This window comes from Sceloporus undulatus, chromosome 9, assembly GCF_019175285.1.
Source record: "Sceloporus undulatus isolate JIND9_A2432 ecotype Alabama chromosome 9, SceUnd_v1.1, whole genome shotgun sequence".
Lineage (NCBI taxonomy): Eukaryota > Metazoa > Chordata > Lepidosauria > Squamata > Phrynosomatidae > Sceloporus > Sceloporus undulatus.
The window spans coordinates 13863555-13887426 of NC_056530.1; the positions used below are offsets into that span (position 1 = coordinate 13863555).

The 23872-nt window shown below is 43.8% G+C and overlaps 3 protein-coding genes across 5 annotated transcripts; 1 reads left to right on the plus strand and 2 right to left on the minus strand.

Moving 5' to 3' along the window:
• Positions 1-221: 221 nt before the first annotated feature.
• On the minus strand, positions 222-3261 carry FAM167B (family with sequence similarity 167 member B). The gene is made up of 2 exons (XM_042440125.1): positions 2556-3261; positions 222-1040 (listed from the first exon to the last, which is right to left on the minus strand). The coding sequence occupies exons 1-2, from the start codon at positions 2859-2861 to the stop codon at positions 777-779; spliced, it is 570 nt and encodes a 189-aa protein (XP_042296059.1). The 5' UTR covers positions 2862-3261; the 3' UTR covers positions 222-776.
• Positions 3262-6021: 2760 nt separating this feature from the next.
• LOC121915908 (myotubularin-related protein 9-like) lies at positions 6022-17802 on the plus strand. Of its 3 annotated transcripts, none has more exons than XM_042440538.1 (12): positions 6022-6730; positions 8585-8881; positions 9183-9248; positions 10502-10610; positions 11153-11278; positions 11935-12108; positions 12975-13192; positions 13480-13641; positions 14435-14576; positions 15169-15389; positions 16493-16638; positions 17413-17802. In XM_042440538.1, exons 2-12 carry the CDS (start codon positions 8682-8684, stop codon positions 17592-17594), a joined length of 1746 nt encoding a protein of 581 aa, XP_042296472.1. In that variant the 5' UTR covers positions 6022-6730; positions 8585-8681; the 3' UTR covers positions 17595-17802. The 3 variants fall into 3 exon arrangements, with proteins under 3 accessions (XP_042296472.1, XP_042296473.1, XP_042296474.1); XM_042440539.1 differs by having other exon boundaries at positions 6022-6325; XM_042440540.1 differs by lacking the exon at positions 9183-9248.
• Positions 17803-18392: 590 nt separating this feature from the next.
• Positions 18393-23814, minus strand: EIF3I (eukaryotic translation initiation factor 3 subunit I). The gene is made up of 11 exons (XM_042440541.1): positions 23666-23814; positions 22468-22560; positions 22141-22228; positions 21755-21820; positions 20875-21024; positions 20647-20774; positions 20292-20402; positions 20011-20100; positions 19135-19208; positions 18841-18933; positions 18393-18727 (listed from the first exon to the last, which is right to left on the minus strand). The coding sequence occupies exons 1-11, from the start codon at positions 23783-23785 to the stop codon at positions 18646-18648; spliced, it is 1095 nt and encodes a 364-aa protein (XP_042296475.1). The 5' UTR covers positions 23786-23814; the 3' UTR covers positions 18393-18645.
• Between the last annotated feature and the right edge of the window lie 58 nt (positions 23815-23872).

The following is a 23872-nucleotide window of genomic DNA, read 5'->3' on the forward strand; positions in this document are numbered from 1 at the left end:
GTGGGATGGTGAACCCAAAGAGATATTCAAAGAGGTCCAAAGGGTATTGAAGGTATTGGATGCCACCCCCAAAATATACTACTCTACAAAATACCAATGGTGGAGACACAAGTTGCGCACCCCTCCAATGTCTTATAAGGGGTCAGTTTTGACCCCCAAGCCCTAGAAATTGCCCTTCCCAGGCATAAATATTAAAAGCTGTGCAAAAAAGAAACCAAACATTAATAGTGTTGTTTTTATAGTATCTAAATGCAACAATGCAGTTTACAAAGAGTAATGATAGAGCCAACATGGTGTAGCAGTTTGAGTACACGACTCTGGAGACGTTGTTCGAAATCCTTGCTCAGTCATGGAAACCCACTGGGCAAGTCACACTCTCTCAGCCTCAGAGGAAGGCCAAGGGAAACCCACTCTGAAGAAATCTGGCTAAGAAAAATCCATGATAGGTTTGCCTTGATGTTGCCAAAAGACAGAAACGACTTGAAGGCACATAGCACTATCTAGCACAATGCAATTGCTTTTAACATGTTACTTCCATTCTCTGCAAAGGCAGCAATGGTGCCTCATCTTCCAAAGTGCTACCTTGGGCAATTGCCTAAAATCCCCTTCTAAGTAACAAAAGGCGTCGGCTTGCCAAACCTAATGCCAAAAATATGCATCAGGTTGCACTGCAGAAGCATGCACCACAGTGGCAAGAGAAGCAGAGAGTTATGGATCTACATTCCTTGCTAAAGCGTGAAGGCATGAAAGGAAGCAGAGAAGAGGACATGGCCCCTTCAGCACAGAGAGAAACGCCGGGAGTTGATGTTCATGCGTGTGACGCCAATGTGCTTGAGTGGGGTGGACAAGAGGAAAGCCATCTTGGGAGGGATGTTGCAGAGCAGGTCGGAGTCCTCTTCGCAGCCCTCCAGTCCGAAAGTGGCGTCGTCCAGCATCTCCTTGTGTTGGTGGCAGGCCTGCTCCACCTTCAGCCGGTGGATCTGAGCACGCAGAGACATCAGTTGCCGGGCCAGTTGGTGGTCCAAGGCTTGCATCTCCCGCTGGGCAGAAGAAGGAAAGAAAGATTGTTCACTATCCAAAGGCAGCATTTTCCCAGATGCATTGGCCTCAACCCAATTGATAGAACCAGCTTGAACTCACCGACTGGATCAGTAGGGTTTACCTAAGTGCTGAGTTACTATTCAGCAAAAAATGTGATAAGTTCTGCTTTAACTGGGACTAGCAGTTGGGAATACATCTGTTACATCTGGTGGGAACATGGGAGACAGGGCCCTGGTCCTAATAAGACTCCTGCTTTGGGACACTGGACTGGAGGGACCCTTGCTATCCTTTCAGTTTCAGCAGGCTTTTGAAGGCTGATGGCTCAGGGCGAAAGCACACTTCATAATGTTCTATACTGCTTATATCTGTTGGTTTCTTGTTGTAATGGTCCCACTTTTAACTGCTTCTAATTACATTTTTTAATTTGTGCACAATTGGCCCTTCATGCCCATAGCTTTTTTATCCATGGATATTCACGGCTTGAAATATTCCATATACACATACATACATACATACATACACATACAGTTGCCCCTCCATTTGCACAGACTTCATATCCAAGACCCTTGCTTACACGTGAGGAGCAAACAGAGGGGATTAAAATGGGGCACACAGTGGCAACCGCTCGCAGGCATGCGCCCCCATTCCAGCTTATGGGACTTGAATATGTGCAAATTTCTATTTTTGTGGGTGAGTCCTGAGCCAATCCCCCACAAAAATGGAGGGCTGACTGTATATTCCCAAAAGCAAATGTTGATTTTGCAATTTCATAGAAGGAAAAAAACACCCTTTCCACCACAGTGGTGGCTTTTTGTTGTTTCTGCGGCACGGTGCATGTAAACGCCATGCTGCTGAAATGCCGTGAAGCCGCCACATGTGCGGTCAGCCATGAGGCTTCCATCCTAGGGGCATGCGCTGTCTGAACACCATGCCCCCATTCCAGTCTGTTTTGCCCCTCAGTTAACTTCCTCAGATGCAAGCAAGTCTATGAAAGCTTCTGCTACAGCATCTTTCACACAGTTAGTTTCCAAGATGCTACAAGATCCCTTTGCATATTGATAATACAGACTATGACGCCTATGTCTCTGAAACCTACCCCTGAGAGATGGACATTCAACTTGCCTCCAAAGATGGTGTCTACCACCCTCCAAAGCAGTCCATTGCTGAACAGCTCCTACCATCACAAAGTTCTTCATAACATTTAGGTGCATGTTCTGGTCTCTGGAGAGCCGAAAAGAAGCTTGCGGCATCTTCCAAAAGACAACCTTCCTGACATTTAAAGATGTCTCATCTCACCTCTCAGTCTTTGCTTCTCCAGGCTAAAACATACCTAAGTCCCTTATCAATGGGCTTCTAGGCCTTTTAACATCACAGTCCCCCTCCTCTGAACACTTCCCATATTGAAAAGCCATCTCCTTCCATCCTTGATCACCCCAAGAAGGACCATGCAATGGCCCCCCAATACCTGCCGAGTCTCATGTTCATATCCCCCAAAGAAACGGGGAGCTACTCACCAGTTCCGTCCTGAGCCACTCAAAGGCTTCTGCAATGGTAGGAAACCCACAGATGCTGCCCATTGCCCCTGGGGCTTGGTGGTCTTCCTTGGTGGCGGTCACCACTGTCTCCTCGCCCTGCTTTTCCTGGAGGGTCCTGAGGCCATTCTTCCAGGAGGGACTTTGCACATGGGCCTTCCACTCCAGGTAGGAAGGGCGCCGCGTTTGCAACTTCAGCTTTGCGGTCAAGGCCTTGACGCTTTCGAGGTCCTCGTCCTCCGAGTTGGACTCCTCTTCTCCTAGCTCCTTGAACCTCACTAGAGCCATGGTGTAAGTTTTGCAAAAACACAAGAGTGTCCAGCACGCTCTTTCTCTGTGTGTCAAATGGATATGTGTATAATATGCGTGCGGAGACTAGAGCTGGGAACAATAAAAGCCTTGGGATTTTTTAGTATTTTTTTTTAAAGGCAGGAACTTTAATTATTCAAAGGTTAACAACCCAGGCTTTTTTTATTCCTACCAAAAAAAAGTGGCATTATTGTTTTCAGCTGGGGAGGAGACGCCTTGTCCTTTGAAAGGAAGTTTCAATGAGGACATAAAGGACGACAAGCGTGTAAACTTTATACTGTAAAGTAATTTATCCCAGGGGCACGCCTTCCTTTCCCGCTTCTATTATCAGGGAAGAAAAGACATAAAAGGTCCTCCGCCCAGGTCTTCAATGGAAGGTCACAACACCCATGGCTTCCTATCAGTCACGCCAACCTTCAGCTGGACATAGGGTCTAGGATAAGATTTGGGATAAAGGACACAGTGTTTTATTGCCAACCAGCTTGCCTCCAGTTTTATGAGCCATCAAAATGGAAGCACACTTGCACTTTGCCGTCCTTTTAATAGCAACGCAACATGGCAGCAACGCAAAACAGAAGTACCACCTGCTGCTGTTTACTGAGAGGAAAAATAGACATTTAATGCACTCCAGTGTAGTAGGCCTGTGTGTCTAGAAAGCATGGAAATCCTGGATCAGTTGTTGAATAGTGACTCGACACGTAGGTAAACGTCTTGGCTCAATAGGTCTACTCTAGTTGGGACTTCTGATGTGAATCAGGTCTATAACGTCCTTTGTTCTGGTCTCTGGCTGCAGCCCAAGATCTTCTTAACCTTAGAGTAAATATCTGCCTGCTGAGTTATTGTGTTGGAGGGAGGGATAATGGATTTTATTCTGTACTTTATCTTATTATTTACTATGTATTTATTCATTTTGTAAGCCGCCTCGATCCGTCCGGAGAGGCAAGATATAAATAATAATAATAATAATTATTATTATTATTATTATTATTATTATTATTATTATTATTATTTTACTACATAACCCCAATGGAGGAAAGCAGCACTGTGAAACACATGTCAGTGACGGCAGCCATTTTGCAATATGCAATATGCAACTACAATGCACAACTATAATGTGCAGCCACACGTACAAGTGCAATGCACAACATTGTTGTACAGTATGAGCAACTGCTGCTGTCACTGTCAGCAGAATACCTCACTTGCTAATGCTATCTGCTAGAGAGACTTTAGCTGGTGATCCTGGGGCTGGACTCTATGGCCCATGTGGCCCCTTCCAACAATAGGATTCAACAATTCAGCAAAATAGCCATCTGTACAGCTGAGATCAGTCCAAGGGGGTCAATGCTCCTGTTAGCCTTCCAGTCACCACCAGAGAGATATGGGTGCATAGAAGGGGATGCCAGTGAAATCCGAAAGCCCAGCAGGCACAGGCGATGGAGCATCCTAGACCGCTGGCCCTAATCCTGCAACCTCACTAGTCCCTTATCTTCATCAGCTGAGCCAGGGCACTTCTAAACTCCTGACTTATTTGCTGTGGCTAAACAGCTGTCCTGCATTTAAGGTGGAACAGCAAGCTCAGGCTCACTGCATGGACCAAGAAACGGATGCTGCAAATGTGAAGAGCAAATGCTATATATTGGGGCCTTGCATGCCTTTTTGAAAACGATTCCACTTTTTTCCCAAGCTGGCATCCAACGTCGTTCCGCCTCAGTTCATTTCTAGTCTTCAGGACCCTTCCTGCAAACCTCCAGAGCAGGTAAGCAAATATATGATAGCAAAATAAAACACACAAAAATTGTGGCTCCTCGGAGTTCACCCAATGCATGATGGCATAGACTTACATGAACTATTTGTATAAGGTGTTATAGGTCAATTGCAAATACAGACACAGAAAGATTGGTGATGGGAAGAGAGGCAAAACAGATGGCATTGGCATGGCCCTGTTCTTATCTCCCAAAGGGAATTGGTTTCAGTTTCGTTGTAGCTTGCAAATACAATTTTTCAACTGCAGGAGAGTTAAGTCTCTAGTCCACTTTGTTTTTACCTCCTATGGAAAACAACAGGAATTAATACAACTGATCCTTCGACTGCGGAAAGGAAAAAGTGGTTTCTGCACAATAACGTTACAGGTTGAGTCTCCATTATCTGGAATTCCCAAACCCAAAATACATCAAAAACCCAAAACGTCTTTCATGGGCAGCTGAGATAGTGACACCTTTGTTTCCCGATGGTTCAGTGTACACTAAATTTATTTCATGTGCAAAATTCTTTTAAAATGAGACTATGTCTACAGTGGCTCTTGATATCCGCTGGGATTTGATTTGAAGACCCTCCATGGACACCAAAATCTGCATATGCTCAAATCCCATTAAATACAATGGCATAGTAAAATGGTGTTCTTTATATAAAATGGCAAAAATCAAGGTCTGCTTATTGGAATACACACACACACACACACACACACACACACACACACACTCTGTGGATAGTTGGATCAGTGGATAAAGAACCCGTAGATGCAGACGGCCAATTGTATAAGGTATATCTGAAAGATAAATGAATTTTGTGTTTAGGTTTGAGACCCATCTCCAAGATATCTCACGATGGACATATATTCAAAGACAGGTATTCCTAAATCCAAAAACATCCAAAATCCAAAACACTTCTGGTCCCAAGCATTTCAGATTATGGTAAACTCAACCTGTATTATCAACACACAGTGGTCCCCAAACTTTGGTCCTCCAGATGTTTTGGACTTCAGTCCCCAGAAGTCCTGACAGTTGGCCAAGGTGGCTGGGAGTTGCAGTCCAAAACATCTGGAGGACTAACATTTGGGTATAATGTTCTTCCTCGGCTCCTTATTTGATTTTTCTCATTAGCTTCAGGCCTCTTTTTCTGTGCAATCTTCCCAGTGACGCCAAGGCGGGGAGGAAATCGAAAATACGATGTGCGGTTTGTTTGCACATCTCTCTGAAAAACCTGCACAGTGCTCGATCGTGGGAGGGAATTAAATGGAAAATAAAACCTCCCCCCCCCTTTATTTAATGCAGCCGGCCTACCTTAAACCCAACATCCTCTATCTCTCTCTCTCCCTCTCTTTCTTCCTCTGGGTTTTATTTTTTCTCTCTGGCTTCTTAGCCTCTCCCACAACTGCAATGTGTGCACAGTTCCTCATGTTCGCTTGCACAATCTCAAGACTCAGAAGGCTGCCTTAAGCCACCCAGAAAGGCTCAGAGGCGACAAAAACAGCTGCCTTGGAGGCTTCTCGACAGCTGCACCCTGACTTTAGTTGCACCAGCGCTTGGTGCAATGCTCAGAGGTTGCATTTTGGGGGTCACTAGCCACTGGATCCCTCTGCGCTAGCCACTAGAATCCCCGATTCCCTTGCCAAATAAGATCCCTCTTGGTCGATCCTGCTGGGCTGCAAACACAGCAGCTGTCAGGTAAGTGATGTGGACCTGTTTGGCCTTTGAAGATCCCAGGTTCAAATTTTGACACTTCTAGTAAAGGAGACCTTGACCCAGATCTTGGAAAGAGAGCTGCCAAGGTGGGGATCTCAGGGCCTGATCTCAGGGCCTGGTCCTGATTGCTCCAGTTTTTATGGACCATCTCCAGGTGGTGCAAATGCTCCACTTTTGGAAAGCTCCAAGAGGAAAGAGATGGATGCGAATCTCCAACTCATCTGGTAAAGCAGGCACTCCCAACGGTTTGCAAGGATTCGTTTCACAAGACTACAGATTTCCAGAATTCCAGTGCATTGGGCCATGGCTGTTAAAGCGGTGTCAAACTGCATCAATTCTGCAGTGTAGATGCACCCCCAGTCATCGACACCTGATGGATTGTGCTGGGTAGGTGAGATACAGAGCTTGGAAAAGCCACTTCTGTAAGCTGCAAACAGAAAGTAGATACTGGGAGTTGTAGTCAAAAAATTGCCCATACCCTTCCTTGCTTTCAGATGTGTTCTTTTCAAAACCCTGCTTCGGTGCACCTGATTCCTCAGGCTCTTTTATATTGCTTTTATGGATGTTTGCTTTTCTAACTTCTTTTGTTGCATCCTTGCTTCTTCTTATTATTCTTATTATTATTATTGCTGTTTGTATATTCTTTTCCCACCTGCTTTAGGGAGCTGTAATAAACAAAACTCCGAAATAGTCGAGCCAGACTGTTAGCAAAAGTCCAACCGACATCTCACTTCCTTTGGGGGGGGGGTTGCTACAACAATAGTATAAAGTGCAATGCCTCTTGAATATTTCCTTCTTGAACTAGTTTGTTGCATTTACTATCATGCAAAGGGCCTAAATATCTTAAAGTCACCCGATTGCATCATGTTTTGGAAGCTAAGCAAGATCAGCCCTGGTTGGTACTTGGATGGGAGAGGATCAACCAATGCTGGAGGCCCTGTTTCAGAGGAAGGAACTGGCAAAACCACCTCTGAGCATCCTTCGCCTAGGAAAACCCTATGAAGTTTATGAGGTTGCCGTAAATTGACAGGCAACTTGAAGATACTTATGAGCCTATATCCGGAAGGCATCAGATCCTGTCTTATGGAGGAAGCAAAGTAGGGCTTTTTGCCTCTTGAATATCTGCCTGAATATCTGCAGAGATAGCTGTGTTGGCAATTTAATAAATTCAAACAAAAACCCGCCAAACAGTGATATCTTTATTGGCCAACGGAAATGCAACAAGTATGTTGTGCATATTGGTTGGCCAATAAAGGTATCACTGTTTGGTGCCTCTTCCCTAATGCTCCATCGGGATCAAAGCAAGAACTGCAAAGCCCTGCCCTGCAAAAAGCTTCTGTTTCTTTCTCTTTTACTGATTTGATTTGGCTCTGAGCTGTGGTTGTGGATTGTTCTGTAACACTTCCATCTTGCTGCCTACCGGCCAATGCAAACCCTTGCACAAAATGGAGCCTAGTACAGCTAAAGTAGGCAATCTGTATTAGACCGCAGCGGGTTTCTTTGCTCAAAGTAGTAATTTTGTGTGTAGAAAGCGTGTTGTTACCTGAGTGTGTGCCTTGGACTGCGCAATGATGGAGCTCAGCTACATATTGTCCAGTTTTAACTTGTGAAATAAAAGGAGAGCATGGCACAGGCACTTGTGACAAGTAACTGGTTGCAATCCTGAAAACATATCCAAGGTAGCTGTGTTGGCCATATAGCAAAGTGTGATAACATCCAAAATCCAACAAGCAATAAATAAATAAATAAATAAATAAATGCAACATATATTTTTTGCATTTGGATTGCCCAATAAAGGTAACACTGTTTGGCAGATTGTGCAACACGTATTACTTTATTTATTTGCATTTGGTTGTTCCAATGAAGGTATCGCTATTTGGTGGATTGTGGATGTTATTGCACTTAGCCTCGATCCTATTAGCCTAGAGTAGACCTACTGTATCAGTGCCATTTACCTGTTGCTATTGTCACTGTGTGCCTTCAAGTCCTTTCCAACCATATCATGGGGTTTTCTTGGCAAGTTTCTTTACAAGGTGTTTGCTGTTGGCTGTCCTCCGAGGCTGAGAGAGTGTGACTTGCCCAAGGTCTCCCAGTGAGTTTGCATGTGGACAAATCAACAGCTGATTCGATGAGTCTGCTCCATTTGGGACTAAGCAGTGGGATCCAGGCCATTGCGTCTGGTCCAAATGATGGGAAGAGGATGCCCTAAATGCTTCTTACTGTCTCTTTTTGTGGCTACAGATTCTACTGGAAGAGGATCTCTGCTCTTTGGTCAGCTCCTTGGGACCCCAAACAGCCATCTGTCCCCAGCCCTGGCTAGACCTGTCCTCTCCTTGCCATGGAGTTCGCAGAGTTGATCAAGACCGCTAAAGTGGACAACGTGGTCCTTTCGTGTCCAGGGCTCCAGCCGGTCGTGGGGACCCTCTGCATCACCAGCCACCACCTGCTTTTATCATCCCAGACAGAGGCGGCAAACGGGGAGCAAAACCAGATTGAGCTGTGGCTTCTCATCCGCAACGTGGATGCCATTGAGAAAAGGTGAACAAATTCTCTTTTGTTCCCCTGCGCCACTGATGCACTAGTTTGTTCTCATTAGTAACGTCTGCCATCTTGACCATCTTGCCCTGATGTTGCTTGGCGACATGTGTCCCAGTTTTTATCTGTGAAATGTTGAAGAGGGCAATTCTGACATGCATATTTTTTACTCAAAAAAAATATTTCGCAGGAGGTCTGACATTGGGGTGAATTCCAGGAGACTTTAGGGGCCACAAATAGCCCATGGTCTAACCATTCTCCACCTTTGCACTAACTTCTCTCCTTTCCTCCCTGCAATTCCCAGTGTTCAGAATTTAAGCTGGTATCATCCAAGTTCCCCCCGGACTAATGGCTTCCCTCGAGAGACCAGGTTTGCCTTTTAACTCCTTTTTCAGCCTGCAAGGCATGGCAGCTTCATGGCTTATATGTCTGTCTGTCCGTCTGTCCATCCTTCCCTCCGTCCATCCTTCCCCCTGCATTTTGCAGCACCAGTCCATGACTGAAACAATTTTAGGGTTTCACATGTCCGGAGGCTGAAAAATAAAGTCAGAAAAAGAAAGGTTGGACTACATCTCCAGAATGCCCCAGCTAATAAGGCCAGCAGTTGTGCCACCCAGAGGATTCTGGGAACTGCAATACAACCAGGGCTTTAGAAGATGGCAACAATATTGGCAATGAGGTCAGAGGAAAATGCATTTTGCAAAAATTACGGAAAGTGATAATTATGTCAAAAAGTATAATTTTAAAAAACAACAGTAATTATAGCGACCGTTCACAAAGTGGTGTTGACAAACATCCTGCTGTTATATTAATTAACACGAGTCACATCTATGGACCAGAAATGGGAAGTCACTGTAAGTCCCTTTCATCTCTGTTCAAAAGGGGGGTAATTGGGCATTAAACTCATTATGTGCCATTTTCGTTCTCCGGCGCTTTGTTCTTTGTGAGCTGCTCAGTCACACTGGTGGCTCCGAATCCTGTTTTTTAGTCCTGCGTACAGTAGATCAATGAAGGTAGAATTAGTCTTACAAAGCTTTGTTAATTTTGTTCTAGCACACAAGAATAATTTTACAATTTTTCTTCTTGCCGAGAGAACGTCCTTTAAAATTGCACGGTCTGTTGGCCGCCTGGGATTTTCTGTACAGAAAATTCTGTTTTCTATGCCCCCAAAAATTGCCATTTGTGCCATTTTCTGCACAAAAACCCTGTGTGTCGGGTCTTTGCAGAATAAACCCCAGAGTGCAAATAGTCCTTTAAAACTGTGCCGTTTTCTAGGACTTCCTCTGCCAGGAAAAGAATGTTAGAATTATTCAAGCTTGCCTGCTAGAATGAAACTGGTAACACTAATTCTACCCCTGATTTAAACCATGATTTCCTCACCTACACAAACACAAATCCAACAGAAAACTCATCTGAGAAAGGATTTGGATTCATCCATCCACCAAGGCTGACCGTTCATTGCCTCCTCCTTTGACACAGGATTTGTCTTGCAAAATTCAAGCTGCTGCATGTGTCTGTCTATGAAAGTCGCCATGCGTAAGGAAAGGTGGTTTGGCTTTTTGCTTTTCTTTCGTCTCCCTCTTTTATTTTATTTCCCCTTCTCTTGCTTTTTTCCTTCAACAGGCTCACAAATGCATCAGGTACTATCACTCTCAAATGCAAAGACTTGAAGATTTTGCAGCTGGAAATCCCAGGGATGGAGGAATGCCTCAACATTGCCAGTTCCATCGAGGTGAGCAAAGGCCTCCCTTGGCACTCAGGCCATACAAGATCAGCAAAGACAAAATGTCCTCTGTACATGTGCAGACTGCCAGCCATCGCCACAGCCCATTCCAAGCACTCTTTGGGAAAAGAAAGAAGAGAGAGGGATAGAGATGTCTCTTCCATGCTGAACTTAGAAAAATTCCTGAGCTTAGAAAAGTTGTGGATGTGGATGTGAATTAGATTGTGATTTTGGTTGTGCATTCAGTTGCACAGTGTTGCCATCCAAAAGGATTATGGAGCACATCCAGTGCATAACTCCCTTGTACAACCTAATGTAGTATCTCACCCAATTTTGGGGCCCATCAGTTTTAGGACAACTTGTATTCCCTTGTTGGTTGGGAAATGGTTTGGGGGCATTAGGTGGCAGGGCTCCATTCTCTCCAAAATGGAGGACCACTTCTCTAATTTCTGGGAACTATTCTATGACTCTAAGAAGCCCCTGTTACCATTGATTTTGGCAAAGCCTTGGCTGATCCTGAAGACCGACGTTGTTGTCCTTGCTTCCCGCAGGCCCTCGCCTCTCTGGAATCGGTCATGATGATGTACCCCTTCTTCTACAGACCCCAAAGCATGAAGCTGGAAAATGGATGGCAGCCCCATGCTCTTGAGAAGTACTACCAGCAAATAGCTTCAGATGTGAGTAGCGAGGGCTGTGGTTTGGGTGGAAAACGATGGAGGCATGTGTCCTATCCTTATGGGTTTTTTTTTTAACAGTGTTTACATTATTTTACACGTTCAGCTCAGCCATGAAATCTATTGGGTGAACTTGGGCAAATCACACTCTCTCAGCCTCAGGGGAAAGCGATGGCAAACCTCCCCTGAACAGATCTTGCCAAGAGAACCCTATGATAGCTTTGCCTTTGGGTTGCCATAAGTTGGAAACAGCTTGAAGGCACACAACAACAACAAAATCTATGTTGTACCCTGCTCTGAGCCTTGGGGAGAATGGATAAGAAATACAATGTATTATTATTGGGCCCCTTTGCAATCCCTTTGTGTATATTAAACAACAGGGAGGGCATCATCGGTCTTCCTGAGCTAAGAGCATCTGCCATCTTTTTTGCCACTTGTCAGTAAGCATTTCCTTGGCTGCTTCTGAGATCTACAAGCCCAATTTTCAGGGATGAAGTTCTACTGTAGAAACACCTTCTTCACACAACGGAAACCTCCCCATTGTCTGACCCAACAATGGCCACCCCGTAACACCCCAGGCCTCAGCTTTCACCTGCCCTATCCATCCTCTTCTCCCTTTTGCAAAAGCTGCAAGAGGCTGATGTTGACCCATTTCCCAGACAGGCACCTGGAGGCTCAGCTCCGTCAATGAGGATTTTGGGACGTGCTCCTCTTACCCGCCAGTCGTCATGGTGCCCGCCTCGGTGGACGACACAACCCTTAAGAAGAGTGCCTACTTCCGCCACGGGAGACGGTTCCCTATCCTGAGTTACTACCACAAAAAGAATGGGACAGTGAGTATTGGCTCCCTTCTTGCTTCCTGAATGTCTTGTCTGCATCCTTTTTCTCATGGAGAACACATCCAGGTTTTCCTGTATCCTGTGGTGTGTTTCCAAAACCAGTCATACCGGTAACAGATCTTCCATGCCTCCTTCAAGCCCTCGAAAGCATAGCCATGTCAGTGGAGTGGCAAACGCGTTCCAAGTTTTACACTAAACTTTAGAAGAGGTCCTAAAACACTCCTGTCCCTGCAATAAAAAGGGTTAAAACAGGCTGTATCCACACTACAGAAATAATCCACTTTGGCACCACTTTAATAATAATAATAATTTGTTTTATTTATATACCGCTATTCCAAAGATCATGGCGGTGAACAGCAAGTAAGCTAATTAGCAAGTAAGCTAATTTGCCCCCAACGGTCTGGGTACTCATTTTAGCAACCTCGGAAGGATGCAAGCCTTTAACTGCCATGGCTCAAAGGAATCTAGGACTTGTAGTTTTGTGACATTAGGCTTTCTCCATCAGAGTGCTCTGGTGACAACTACAATTCCCAGGATTCCATAGCACTGAGACATGGCAGTTAAAGCGATGTCAAACTAGATCATGTCTGCAATACAGATCCATCCTCAAATAGTGCCTTTAATGTTCAGTGTGAAATGCCACATTTCAACATTTCAGACATTTCTTGTATGAATAATGACATCTCCTGCCCAGTGGTGTATGGTGGTTTGCATGCCAGGGAAGGAACACATCTACTCTGGTTTTTAGTGTGAAGTTTAAAAGTTCGGACTAGAGTCAGAATGATTCTCTGACATGAACACACCACTCATTTTTTGGAAGGAGCTGCCTCTCCATCATTTCTATCCTTTGGCTTTGGCAGGTGATGCTCCGCAGCAGTCAGCCCTTGGTGGGACCCCACCGGAAGCGCTGCCGGGAAGACGAGCAACTGCTAGGCGCTGTGTTGGCGGAGGGAGACCGCGGCTTCGTCCTGGACACACGCTCCACCCAGGCAGCCAAACAGGCCCAGGTGATGGGGGGCGGCATGGAGCACCGGAGCTCCTATCCCGGCTGGAAGAGGCTCCACCGAGCCCTGGAGAGGTCAGTCGCCCACATTTGCTCCTATGTCTGGGGTCAACCATATTTTCTTCATTAAAATGCCTTAGAATCATTGAATCCTAGAGTTGGAAGAGATCCCAAGGACCATCCAAGGTCCAACTCCCTCCTGCCATGCAGGAACTCCCGACAGATAGCCATCCAGCCTCAATTTAGAAACCTCCAAAGAAGGAGACTCCATGACTCTCAAGGCAGACCCCCTGCCCTGCAATAGGATATTTTTGTGTATTATAGTCCCCCATCCTCCTCTCTTTGCTTTCCACCCATGACAGAGGTCGACCCCTCCAGGAAAGCTTCATCAAACTTGTCGAGACCTGCAATGACCCATCGCCAAACATGGACCGCTGGCTGAGCAAGCTAGAAGCTTCCAAATGGCTCTCCCATGTCAAGGAGTCACTGAGCACTGCCTGCCTGGCAGCTCAATGCATGGAAAGGTAAGGCCTTCACCAGAACCCCCTTCCACACTGCAGAGTTGTAAGGATTTGTTCATTGGAGTGGCACTAGAGCTCTTTGGGACCAAATTCCATAGGGATCCCAGGATTCCATAGGATGGAACCATGGCAGTTGAAGTAGCATCATAGCACTATAACTCTGTGAAGTGAAAGAAACTCAAGGGCAAACCGGAGCTTACATTGTCCTAAGCCTTAGATGGAATAAGCTATCTGTAACTAGTTACTCTTTCGGAAAAGAAGAGTTGGAGGTTTGGCATACCAATTCCACAGCCCTGCCTTGCCCTTACTCATTGAATCACCTTTCAACAGTGACGTTGTTGTAAAGACATCATTGAAAAATAATTCAATGAGTAAGTGTAAAGCAGGGCTGTGGAGTTGGTATGCCAAACTTTCAACTCCTTCATAAATGACCAATGTACAGTCGCCCTTCCATTCTCGTGGAGTTGAATATAGACAAGTCTCCATTTTCAGAGGGCTGATTAACTAGCAATAACAAATTTACTAAAGTATGACCCCTGTATATGCGGAAGATATGCTCCTGGACATGGAAATGCAAAACCATGGATCACAGTGAACCCTATTGAAATGAATGACTTCCGGCAGATGTTGGTCATAGAGTCACACTAGAGGACCTAATGATTCCAGAGAAAACTCTCCAGGCATTTCTAGGTCCTCCAGCACAACTCTATGGTCAACATCTGCCACAAGTAAGTCATAGTATCACACTGGATGACCTAGAAAGTGCCTGGAGAACATACATGTGGCTTCCTTGCAGAGAGAAGGCCTGCGTCCTGGTGCATGGAGCCGAGGGGACTGATACTACCTTGCTGGTGACAGCTCTCGCCCAGGTCATCCTGGACCCCGACTGCAGGACGATGGTGGGCTTCCAGGAGCTGCTGGAGCGGGAATGGATACAGGTACCTTCACCAGGAAGAGTTTAGAGCAGGAGGGATGCTGGCAGAAAGACTTCTGCATTGCATTTGTGCACCCTGATGTGTTTTGGGGATTATTCTGCCCAGAAACACATGTACAAAATTACATTGGTTTTGCTCAGGCAATGTGCTTCCTTGGAACATATTTTTGAGATGTGCAAATACAGGAAGAATTCCTCCTCCTTCTCATCATGGTCTTATTATTGTTATACATATCCTGAATTTTTCCCAGAACTCAAGGCAGCAAGTGAGCTTTTCTGTTAGACACTAGGAATGGAAACCAGTCTCCAGACACTTCTGGTCTTGCTCAGTCACCTTCTACAATGCTACTTATCGCTGATAGAAATTTAGAAAGGTTTCTTTCCAGACTCCAGCTCCCAGACGCTGGAGTTCAGAAAGGAAGCTTTTCCAACTCCAGACCTTAGCTGACAATTTCAGGTTCAAATCCTCATTACCAAAGACCAGGATTCTGGCAGCTGTAGTCCAAAAGGATAATTTCTCTTCTCGTCGGTCCTACGCTTTCTGACCAAGGAACATCGGCCCTCAGTTCTCACCCTTTGTCCCTTTCCTTCTGCAGGCTGGGCACCCATTCTGCCTCCGCTGTGCCCACTCAGCTTATTCTCATGCCCGGCTGAAACAGGAATCGCCTACCTTCCTCCTTTTCCTGGACTGCGTCTGGCAGTTGGAACGGCAGTTCCCTTTATCGCTGGAATTCAATGAACATTTCCTACTGACCCTGTTTGAACACAGCTACGCATCGCCCTACGGGACCTTCTTGTGCAACAACGAGAAAGAAAGGTGAGGAAGAACCAGCAGCAGACCAGGTAGCATGGATTAAAATGCCTGTCATCCTATTAAGTCAGTTCCAGTGCCCTAAGTTATACTTAGGACATCATGAATGCCTGGGCTGGATGAGGAAAAAGAAATTGAAACTGAATCCAGACAAGACAAAGGTGCTTACTTGTCAAGGGTCCTAACATGGATTTAGAGGTGCATCAACCAGTTCTGGATGAGGTTGCACTCCACCTGAAATACTGTGTTTGTAGTCTGGGCGTCCTTCTGGATCTGTTGTTCCAAATGACAGCAATAGCAATAGCAGCTTCATTTATATACCACTTCATACTGCTCTAAGTGGTTTACAATATGTAAGCTAATTAGATGCAACATCCAGGAGTGCTTACTATCAGCTTTGGGTGTTATGCCAACTGTGCCCCTACCTAGAGCTGAAGGATCTAAAGATGGTAGTGCACACACTGGTAACCTCAAACCTAGACTTTTGCAATGTGCTCTGCATTGGGCTACCTCTGTACCAAGTTTGGAAACTTCAGTGAATTCAAAACACAGCAACCAGATTGATTCCTGAAACACACAGGAGTGAAATTATTACACTGATCTTAAAATCACTCCACTCGCTGTCCATTAGTTTCCAGGCAAGGTAAAATGCATTGGTTATTAACTTTAAAGCCCTACATGGTTTGGCCTCTTCCCATATAATCCAACCTGTATGCTCAGGTCCTCTGGTAGACATTTAGTCCTGTAAGTCAGGACTGACTTATTATGGGTTCATAACCTGAGCTCAAATGACAGAGTTTCTGGCTTGTAGATGCTGAACCATTCCTCCTCTTTGAGAGATATTCCATCCAAGCCAAAGGTACAAAAATAGGTTGGAGCAGTTCTCCAAATCCTACAATGGCTTAGAGGCCAATATATCATAGGTGGGCAAGGATTCATTTTCTAACCACCACAAACGGCATCCTAATTGAGAAGGTGTAGTATCTGAATATTTAAGTAACTACTACCCTGGTATGCAGAATAGTCTCACTTTTGATAAGTGCTAGCAATTTTCTTGGGGATGAGCCGCACCCAATGAAGTCGTAAAATGGTGCTGGTTCCCTCTGCAGGAAGCTCTGTGAAGTGAAAGCCAAGACTCATTCCCTCTGGCCCTGGCTCAACAGCGAAAGGCAAAAGTACCTGAACCCACTGTATACTTGCAACCCTTTGGTCATCTGGCCATCCGTGGAGCCTCAAAGCATCCTCCTCTGGCAAGGTAGGGTTCCAGGTGTCCCTGACACACATGTAAGGATGCGCCACAGAAATAATATTTTGAAGAACACTTGTGAACAATTTCTTCTAGCATGGGGCTTCAGGTAACTTACTTTCTTTCACCTTAAATTGTTGGTTGTAGCTGGCAATGAATCTTACTCTTATCACAAAGGGACTCATCATGATCCTAAGGAAAATTCCCAAAAATGCAGATACGGGGGTTGATCCATCTTTCTGCATGCCCCACATACCGACTCAGTTTCCCAGACCATCCTTTTCTTAGCACTAGAGAGAAAACTTTCCTCTCAAAGGCAGCAGATCTGTTTGGGAGTGTTAATCTTCACAAGGAATAGTTCCTTTTGTTAAAGTAATGGATATCAGTTCTCTATCTAAGATCAAGCCACCCCAAAGTATTATGCATTACAAGAGTTTCACAGTAATATATTCTTGTTGGGCAAATATTATCTGTCCTGTTTTTGCGTGCCGTAATGTCATCTCCAAATTATGGTGATCGTAGGGCAAACCTATAATGGGGTTTTCTTGGCAAGGATTGTTCAGAGGGGGGTTGCCATTGCCATCCCCTGAGGCTGAGAGTGTGACTTGCCCAAGGTCACCCAGTGGGTTTACATGGCTGAGATGGGACTTGAACCCTGGTCTCCAAAGTCCACAGCAGCTCCTTCACCTTAAAAGAGGTGCAAAATTAGGTGCCGCATTAAACCATGTACCTGTTTTTTCCAACAGTGTTGAATGTGTCTCTAACAGCCATGTTTTCCTGCAGGTTTATTTCTACGTTGGGTGCGTTCATCCCATTACGTAGATGAAGCATGGACAGAAATCCTAAAAGTAGCTGGAAACTGCAAAGCCCACACAACACAACTGGGTGGGACAACATCAACACAGACTGAAGCACAAACCCTTTCAGAAGCAGAAAACGAAGCACAGACCAAAGATCGCCTATGAACCGAAGAGCTCAAATTAGCCACAGTCCGGACTTCCTTATATACTTTGGCAACTACCAAAGGAGAGCAAAAGGCTTGTGCTTGGTGTTGTCCACAAACTGTGAACGAAGCTGCACTGTGTGTGAGACAGAAAGAAGGGGAGCAAAGGGATAGACTCTTGTCTCTAAACTGTTACAAATAAAATGAGAGATTTTATGTATTTTAAAACATTCAGCTGTTTGAGTTATCCAATTACCCAGATATCTCTGTCAAGGGAACCAAGCTATATACATAGCAAATGAGCAAATGGGTGGGGTGGGCTTTTCCTGCCAAGAATATTAGCTTTACAGGGCAAAAATTCAGAAGGGAAAGTTGAACTTGCTGTATGCTCCGAAGTATTGCTGAAAAACAAACTTGATTCATCTTTCCTTTTAAAATCCAAAACTTGTTCATTTCCACCAAACTGCAACTAAAAGGAGAAACTGTACTGTTGATAGCTCAGGTCCAGCGTTCTCCTTTTCTCCAACTGGCAGCAACACCAAAGATTCAGGTTGGGAACCATCTTTCTGAAGCCTTCATCAGGGTTTGATCCTGGGTCCCTCTCTTGTTTGCAAGGTACACCTTCTGCCTCTGAGCTTCAGTGCCTCCCCTGCCCCAAGGACCATTGAATTCAATGATAAAGCAATACCCAAACTTTGGAAGCTCTGGACTCTGAGATTTCGTAAGCAGGTAAAAATTCTGCATTAAATTTGCAGCCCAAATTCTAAAGAACTGTGAGATATGCATAAACTGCATGAAAATCAAAGAAATAAACATAAAGCAGGGGTGAGAATTTATTATTTCCTTCTATGTTAACTTTTATAAATATGCCAAACCAAGCAGGAAACTGCTGTTCCTGAGTGTTGTTTAGAAGACGGGTGTCTCAATGCTGTCCCAGACCAAAAGGGCAAGCCCAGTGTGCCCCTCTGTCTCTCTCCATTAAGCCTCACCCAGGGAACAGTCAGGAGCTCAAGTCCTGCTAGGACTGCCAAGATCCAAAAGGCAACAGTAGAAAAGCGAAAGGAGGAGTTGGTTCATGCTTCAAACTCAAATTCGAAGTACTGGGGGTCAAAATAATGAATACGGACATAGCCGTCTTCGCCACCACTGCTATAGCTGAAAAATAAAATGAAAGAGAGCTGAACCTTCAAGGGTCCCATGTGGTTCCCAACCCCAGGGAAATGATGCACAGGGAAACTGGAAAGAGTTAACAAAACCGAAAGCCTCACCTCTTTCCATCTGGGTGGAAAGCGACGCTGTTAATAGGTCCGAAGTGTCCCTTGACTCTTCCAAATTCTTCCTCAACACCCAAATGGAAGAACCTAAACCATACAGGATAGAAGGGGAAAGTAAGATGACCCACCCATAAGATGAACGGAGCGCAGATGGAGCTCTTCAAGATCACTCAGGAACCAAGTAATAGCTCCACATCCTCTAAAAGTAGAACTGGGTTTCTAAAGGAACTCTGCAGAGAATATCACCACCAACACTCCCTTAAAAAATATAAGGTCACATCTGCTCACCTGGCCTCAAATTTGCCGATCCTGGTGGAAGTGGTTGTCACATCCATGGCTTCCTGTCCACCACCCAACACCACCTGGTAAAAAGCATACAGAAGGATACACCTCACTTGCATTTCTCTGCTATGAGGTGATGGATGGGACAGAAGCCCAAGGCAATTACCAAAGTCTAAAACATTATTATTGTTATTGTTATTTGTTAGCTACCTGAGTGGAAAACAAGCCATATTACATTTCAATGGCTATCCTATTTCCCCCTAGCAAGAAGGGGAACTACAGTCTAAATCCAATTTAGTTCCAACTAGAGTACACCCACTTAATCTATTGAATTCATATGACGTACTGGACTCTCACTGATTTAATGGGTTAGTTGGAACCATTTGGCCATGCATTTTAAATTCTGCCCCATCTAGGCCTCTCCAAACTATCTGAAAATGCTGTCCTGGTTATTCGTTCTTATTTTACTCATCCAATCTGCAGCTTTTGTGCATTAAATACAATTTTGCATGCATGCATGCGCGCGCGCACACACACACACACACAAGGGAATGACAAGGGAAGGCAATGCACTAGATAGATCAATATCTGGACCAATATCACTAAGTCTGACTGGCAGCTGTGGCTCTCCAGAGGTTTCACACAGGATTCTTTTGGTATGGACATCCCTGCTATTCCCTCCTGGTACTTTCCCATCCAATTACTAGCCCAATCCTGATCTGCTTTGTTTACGAAATCAGATTTGGTGTATTCTGGGTAACATGGTGTTAACAAGGAGGACAGCCTTCCCAAACTGTGCTGGGAGACAATGCAACTCTAGCCATGAGGGGATGCCATGGGGATTGTGGGTTAAAAGACACCCAGCCTCGCCTGTTAACATACGTGATCAAAGATGGGGGAGAGAGCTGCCGAGTTCACTGGCCGCTCTGTCCGGAATGTCTTCAGGTGGTCGAGGTTTGTGGAATCAAACAGCTGCAGAAGGAAGAAGAGGTTTCTCACCATAAGCACCAAGGCCAAGCTTTAAACTACACCTCTCCCACATTTTCCCCGATGGACACCACAGCATCATATGGCAATCCTCTTGGGTGATACTTCAAGGGTGAGAAACGGAGGGAAGAGAAGACCTGTCTTACTGGCAAGTGGCTGGGAATGGCAGAACATACCTTGGCAGTATTGTCCTTAGAAGCTGTGATAAACATGGTCATGTCACGGGAAGTCTGGATGTCATTGATTTGCTTGGTGTGCTCCTTCATGTTCACGAGGACTTCCCCTGACTAGGAGAAAAGAGGTAGTTGAAATGGATGGCATGCTTGTGAACTCTGCTCTTCCATAAAACTGACAGGCTGGCCTTAACTACCTTGCTATCTCACCTCCCTGCTCAGAGAGCAAACATGGTGGGAATTGGACACTAGGGAAAAAACAAAGGAAAGAGAAAGGGACACTACTTTGGCTAGGTAAAAGCAGCAGTTTGCCTTGTTAGCACGACCCCAGAACTGCCTCTCCAATCCACACACTAACCTTTGCACTGAACTGGTTCAGCTCCCCATTCTCATGTCCTGCAATAATGAATTCCCCAAGAGGCCCCCACACAGCACTGGTGATTTTGGAATCGTTGCAGGGGATCTTCTTATACGGCTCGTTGTCCTCTGTGGACAAAGGGAACAAAGAGGCAAAAATAAGTAATGCTGATTATGGAGAGAGGGAGAGGCCCATCGTAATTCAGGGTCCTGCGCCCAGGGGCCTCACCAATTTGGCTGGAGTCACGGAGGTCATAGAAGCTCACAGAACACTGGTAACCCATCTGCTTATCAGTGGAAAACATGATGATGTTCCCTCCAAAGTCAAAGCCACACGTTCGCACAGCAGAGCTGGTCTTCATCAGAGCGAGTTGCTTCCCTAGGCAAAAGACAAGACGCACAAAATCAGGACACAGGAATGCCTTGCCAAGTTTTCAACATAACAATAAGAGAGAGTCAAAACGCATGACATGCAGGATTAACAATTAGGAAGCCAGTATTAATCAGTTCACGTTCTAACAAAACAAAAGTGTTGATCTTTCTTAGTTAACCATGTTTTTAACATATTGTTCATTTTCATAATATGTCTGTCGTTACAAAGAACCCAACGTACAGGTTTAAATTTCTTGGCATCTCATTCAGTCCACATAAAAGGGAAAGTCCTCTAACCCTTAAATAGGGGACCCTTTATAACAGGGGTTCCCAATCTTTTGGACTTGCAGAGTCCTAAGGGATCTATGGAACATAGGTTGGGAACTGCTGCTTTATAATAAGGGAGCTCTGCCAGATCTATAAGGGAGAAGATTTTCAGACCTCAAATAAAGGACATCCCTTATTATAGGAGACATCCCTTCTCCTTTTGTGTCGTGTCTTCTTAGATTGTAAGCCTAAGGGCAGGGAACCGTCTAACTAAAAGATTGTATGTACAGTGCTGTGTAAATTTCCAGTGCTTTATAAATAAAGGTTAATAATAATAATAATAATCCTAAATATGGCTCTCCTTGCACAGTTGCTCCACATTCTGTGTTTTCTGGGACAGGTTTCTGGCCCATCGCTCACAATGTTCCCTTCACTCCGCACCCATTTCCCCAAAGACCTCTGAGTTCTACCTGTCTCGCAGTCCCATAGCCGACAGCTGTTGTCCGCAGAGCCGGTCAATACGTGCCTCGTGTCCCCTGAAGGAGCGGTCAAGGAACTCCAACATATAAGTACATGCGCCTTGCGGAGGGGGAAAAGCATTAGCCACATGAAGCCTAAGACTTGTAATGAAGAGTACCTGAACCATCCCGTTTGTGTACTTGCTGGGACAGGGCCCCAACATCAGGCTCCACAAAGAGGATGAGTTAGTCCAAAAGCAAAATCTGTATTAAAATGGGTCTCCTGAAATATTCTCTCTAGCTGCCAAGCCTCCTGATCCTAAAAGTTAAAGGCATCTCAGCCCTGTTCATGAAAAACTGTGTGTTCCAATAAACGGATGGCTGAACCCAAAGGATACAGTCGGCATCCACGCACCAGACAGCGCCAGTGTGTCCATTGTATGTGCCAAGTCTCTCACCGTTGACGGAGTACCAAACGTTAACAATCTGGGGAAAGAAGAACCGGAAAGTCAGGCCATGTTATTAAAACACAATTAAACACATCCAGAAGAAAAACTGAAGGTCACGAAGAACCATCCTTTTGCTATTTTGGGGTAATTTTGGCTGAAAGGACATATGTATATGTGTATATATATGTGTATATATATATATGTGTATATATATATATATATATATATAGAGAGAGAGAGAGAGAGAAGGGTAGAGAGATTTCAAGGAACTCTTACCGGATCTTTAGCGACTGTAAACAGCAGGTCTCCTTCTCTGTTGTATTTGATCTGGGTAATGGACCTCTCATGGCCTTGCAAGAGGATAGGTTTCTGCGAAAAGGAAAGGGAAAACGAGTTTTTAGAAGATCCAATGCTATAGTCTAGAATTATGAATAGCATACAATGAAAAGTAGGCAGTAAGAAGAATGAAGATATTAATAACAATTGTATGTGTTGGGTTTTTTAAAATTAAATTACTGGCTTAGTAAATATTAAATGGTATTATATGAATAAGATTTAGATAAAGTAGTAAAGAATGGAGAATTAATGTGATCTACTATATATATTGTACGTGGATTATTATGTAAAAGGATTTTTAAATACTATTATATGTAGGTTATAATACTAATAATATATAGAAGACCCCCATTGTCTTTGGTTGCCGAGCTATAGAACGTTTCTGTAAATATTTAATATAATATATATAATATATAAATATAATATTAATATTATGATATTATACTTTATATGAAATATTATTTATTGTATATATTAAATATTTTATATATATATATATATATATAAATTAAATTATATATTATATATAATATGACATATATAATAAATATAATATATAAAAATATGTATATTATTTATAGTTATATATAAATATATTAAATTATATATACACATATGTCAAATTTAATTATATATATTTTTAATTATAAATTATATATTTATGTATTATATATTATATAAAATATATATTATATATATTATTATCACATTATAGTATATATTATTTTATATTATATATTATATATATTATATATTACATATTAATGTACTATATTATATATTAATTATATATATATATATATATATATATATATATATATTCTATTATTCTATTATATAATATATATATATATATTATATGTTTTATGTCATATATATTATATTATATATTAAATATTATATATATTACTGTATTCTATTATTACATTATATATTAATATATATTATATATTATATTTATTTTAATTATATATTACATATAAACTGATAGAGGTTAAACAATTTTTGGTAACAATAACAGAAGAAGATGGAAACATTATATTATAGATTAAATAGATTAAATTGAGGAAAGAAGCCCAATAAACCGAATATTAAACCAATTAAACTAACTAAACCTCCCAGAAGTGGAGAAGCTCACCATGGCTGCGGCAAGAAGAGAGTCAGATGGAGCCAGGAAGAGGCTGGGAGGAACACTTCCGGGGTTAAACCGGAAGTAAACCCGGTGTAGAGATAGGAAAGGTAAGAGAGAGCGCCTCATGGTGGGCGGAGAGAGAGAGCGAGCGCGATATTCCGGGTTCCACTGAGGCGCGCCTAATGGCGGTCTTCCGCGCCAAACCGGAAGTTG

Coding starts and splice junctions, on each gene's coding strand:
- EIF3I (XM_042440541.1), bottom strand. CDS start 23,785: ATGAGGCGCTCTCTCTTACCTTTCCTATCTCTACACCGGGTTTACTTC. Junction 20,101..20,291: donor CTAAGGACAATACTGCCAAG/GTATGTTCTGCC, acceptor TTCCTTCTGCAG/CTGTTTGATTCCACAAACCT. Junction 19,209..20,010: donor TCTCCCCCATCTTTGATCAC/GTATGTTAACAG, acceptor GCTTTTTACCAG/GTGGTGTTGGGTGGTGGACA.
- LOC121915908 (XM_042440538.1), top strand. CDS start 8,682: ATGGAGTTCGCAGAGTTGATCAAGACCGCTAAAGTGGACAACGTGGTC. Junction 14,577..15,168: donor TGGAGCGGGAATGGATACAG/GTACCTTCACCA, acceptor TTCCTTCTGCAG/GCTGGGCACCCATTCTGCCT. Junction 15,390..16,492: donor TGCAACAACGAGAAAGAAAG/GTGAGGAAGAAC, acceptor TTCCCTCTGCAG/GAAGCTCTGTGAAGTGAAAG.
- FAM167B (XM_042440125.1), bottom strand. CDS start 2,861: ATGGCTCTAGTGAGGTTCAAGGAGCTAGGAGAAGAGGAGTCCAACTCG. Junction 1,041..2,555: donor AGTGGCTCAGGACGGAACTG/GTGAGTAGCTCC, acceptor TCTTCTGCCCAG/CGGGAGATGCAAGCCTTGGA.